At 40.9% G+C, this 3648-nt stretch overlaps 1 protein-coding gene across 1 annotated transcript; it reads left to right on the top strand.

The window, feature by feature from the left end:
- Window positions 1-899: 899 nt before the first annotated feature.
- On the top strand, window positions 900-3264 carry LOC149242507 (putative F-box/LRR-repeat protein 8). The gene is given in 2 exon segments (XM_089374264.1): window positions 900-1752; window positions 1755-3264. Coding segments are annotated over 2 exon segments (1491 nt in total). The 5' UTR covers window positions 900-1172; the 3' UTR covers window positions 2666-3264.
- Window positions 3265-3648: the final 384 nt, after the last annotated feature.

Raw genomic sequence — 3648 nt, 5'->3', positions numbered from 1 at the left:
ACTTACCAATGGTGAATCACTAAACTTAAAATGCATTATCTTCAAACAAATACTCCCTCATTAAACCTAGGAAAATACATGAAAAGTCTTTAAGCAATTGTAAATCATTACACTTAAGATGTACCATATACATTATCTTCAAACAAGTAATTCTTCTTCAAAACATGAAAAGTCTTAAAAAGCTTTATGATTGGTGAGGGCAAACCACTCCAGGCCAACTCAGGCCAACCAATGGCTTGTCTTGAAGCTTAGGAAAAGACATGAATAGCCCTCAAACAAGTGTGAACCAGTACACTTGAAGAACAATTGTAGACCACTACACTTGAAGATACAACAAATACCTTATCTTCAAACAAATGATCCATCTTCAAGTCTGGAGGAGACATGAAAAGTCTTCTAAAAGCTTTTTATGGTGGGTGGGGTAGACCATTCAAGACAAACTTAGGGCCACTTGCACTCATATGTAATGATAATCTTTGAAGAAATAAATAAAATCATATCCACAAAGATAATATTTACTTTTAAAGATTTGTATTTTTTATTTTTTTATTATCACAATGCAACCAACATGTTAACCAAGCTTACAATTTGCCTAACTTCTAATTGTTATTTATGAAATTAAAAAAACATTATAAATTTCAACATTAAAAAATGTTTGATAATACATTATAATATGAAATTTCATAAATATAAATAAAATTATAAATTAAGGATAAAACAATAAACTTATTATTTATATTTATTTCAAAAAAGATTTTTTCAAAGCACTTTGCATTCTCCCTTTTTACCCTCCAAGAATCCTCAAATCCCAAAAATCGGGATTTTTAATTCCCTTTTATTGCATCAATTTTGATAAGTGAAAACTATTAAACCGATTGAATCCTATTTTGAGATCCGCAAAGTCTGCGATACGAGGCAGCCAGCTCTTTACACCTGTTGATTCGAGAGCCCTAACAGAAAATAGCCAAACACGCGATGCATTCGCAGGTCGTGGGGAATTCGTGAGTGGACGAAATCGATTGCAATCTCTATATGTAAATCGCTATCACACACATCGCACTCTGCGAAAAAAGGAGAAAATTTTTCCTTCAAAACGAGATGAAGATGGGTTAAACCGGTGGTATGTGGGCCGATCTATAGCGGAAACTCTGTAAAAACCCTATTGAATTTCAATGGGGCAGGGCGCCTCGTCTTCTTCCGTGGTACACGCCTTAAAACGTGAAGAAAACGATGTGAATTTGGGCAGAGATTACAGCCTAAACCTTCCGGATGAATGCCTGGCCTGCATCTTCTGCACTCTGAGCTCCGGCGACCGACAGCGATGCTCTCTGGTGTGCAAGAGATGGTTTCTTGTCGAGGGTTCGAGTCGCCAGCGGCTATCCTTGGATGCCCGGTTGGATATCTCAGCGGCAATCCCAGGCCTCTTCAGCAGGTTCGATCATGTGACCAAGCTCGCTCTCAGGTGCGATCGCAGAATGGTAAGTATAAAAGACGAGGGCTTGATTAAAATTGGAATTCATTGTAAGAGCCTTAAAAAGTTGAAATTGAAGGCCTGTAGGGAGTTATCTGATGTGGGTATCGAGGATTTTGCTAAGTTGTGTACTGGTCTGAAAAAATTGTCGTGTGGGTCTTGTACTTTTGGGGCAAAGGGGATGAATGCTGTTCTCAAGTATTGTGTAGGGTTAGAGGAGTTGTCTGTTAAGCGGTTGAGGGGTTTAGCTGACGGGAGTGTCGATGTTATCGGCCCCGGTGTGCGATGTTGAAGAGTATTTGCCTGAAGGAACTTTTTAACGGGCAGTATTTTGGACCCCTGATTGCTGGATCGAAGAACCTGCGTACCCTCAAGCTGTTTCGATGTTCAGGGGATTGGGATAAGCTGCTTGAGGTGATCACTGATCATGTGAGTGGATTGGTTGAGGTGCATCTCGAGAGGTTGCAGGTAAGCGATCGGGGCCTGATGGCCGTTTCGAGGTGCGCAGGATTGGAGGTCTTGCATCTGGTGAAGACTCCGGAGTGCACGAACGTCGGGCTTGCGGCGATCGCCAACAACTGCAAAAATCTAAGGAAGTTGCATATAGATGGTTGGAAAACGAATCGGATAGGCGATGAGGGGCTTATTGCCGTGGGGAAAAAGTGTCAAAATTTGCAGGAGTTGGTGTTGATTGGCTTGAATCTGACTGCAACGAGCTTGAGTCCTCTGGCTTCCAATTGCCAGGTCTTGGAGAGGTTGGCTCTCTGTGGCAGTGAGACGATCGGGGATACGGAGATCTCTTGTATCGCTGCGAAATGTCTTTCTTTGAAGAAGCTGTGCATCAAGGGTTGTCCAGTTTCGGATGATGGGATCGAGTCCTTGGTCAGTGGGTGTCCAAAGTTGGTGAAGGTGAAGGTGAAGAAATGCAGAGGGGTTACTTGGGAGGGCGCGGATCGTTTGAGGGCGAATAGAGGATCTTTGGCTGTTAACTTGGATACGCCGTTGCCGAATCCAGTTGTTGGTACACCTTCGGGAGCTGGTGCCGCTGAAGCTAGTGCCCCTTCAACCAGCAAATCATCAATAGCCAAGGCAAAGTTTTCTCTCTTTGCTGGAAGAAACCTTGTGGCCTGTGCTTTTCTGAGATTGTCAAATGGATCCGATGGAGATCATAAACGAGTGTCTGCAAATGCATGAGTTGTTTATCCTATTGGAAAAACAAGGCCAAGTCATGTTATTAAGCTCTGCTGGAGTTGCTTTACTGCTCATGGATCTTTTGGCATAGTGTTTCCTGATGCACGGTGCAGATATATGACTTGGCATCTAGATCAGGTAATACTAATAATGGAGCAGGAAAACATTGTTTGCAATGGGCTATTTGCGTTAAGGTTTTCTTGTGTGCTAAGCAGTTAGTCAATCTGGCTGTTGAACATGTTCTTCCAAAGAACATAAACCGCTTGTATGCGGTGGACATCCAATGTTTGGCTTTGTCTTATTGGATGCATCGTGGAGTTAGTTCCTTTGTCCATTGAACAATATCTTAAGGACTGAGTTGACTTGTTTGCAATGGAATGTGCACAGCCAGGCTTTCAGATGAAAGCTCTGTCGGCTGTACAGGTAGGTAGTTTCTGGACAAAGTAGATCTCTAGGTTGTCAGCTTGAGATTCTATTAAATACTTTAAGTCCTGTGCTGTAATTTCAGTGCAATGCAACAGAATCTGTGAAGGGATGGAATTAATTTGTGCAATGTTGGCAAAATAATCAATATGCATTTGTCATACATAATGTCTAAAAGAGCTCTCGTTTCTGATATAAACAGTATATTTGAAATGGGTATGTGTGCAGCGGCCAGCCACATTTTCAGATGAATCTTTTTTTGTTATACCAGTAAACAGGTATTAAGTCTAGTAAAAAAGGAGATCACCAGATTTTTGTCAAATGTTTAATTAAGTCGTTTGCTGTAAGTTCTTCAGTAGATCCAATATAATCTGCACAAGGTTGGAATTGCTCTGCATAATTGGTGGAATGATCAGTGTTCTTTTGTCAAGCAAGATGTTTTAAAAAAAAATTCTTTTTAGCTGAATGTAACCAATAATGATATCAAACAGCACTCATTGCAGACTAACTGAATTATAGTTCAAATGCGTTTAAAGTCTTGATTTAGAAACAGTACAAACTGC

Source organism: Pinus tabuliformis, chromosome 8 (genome assembly GCF_031772625.1).
Source record: "Pinus tabuliformis cultivar Carrire ecotype Pingquan chromosome 8, CPIR1, whole genome shotgun sequence".
NCBI classification, from domain to species: domain Eukaryota; kingdom Viridiplantae; phylum Streptophyta; class Pinopsida; order Pinales; family Pinaceae; genus Pinus; species Pinus tabuliformis.
Note: the sequence above shows the minus strand (reverse complement) of the source record. Positions and strands in the feature narration are given on the sequence as shown.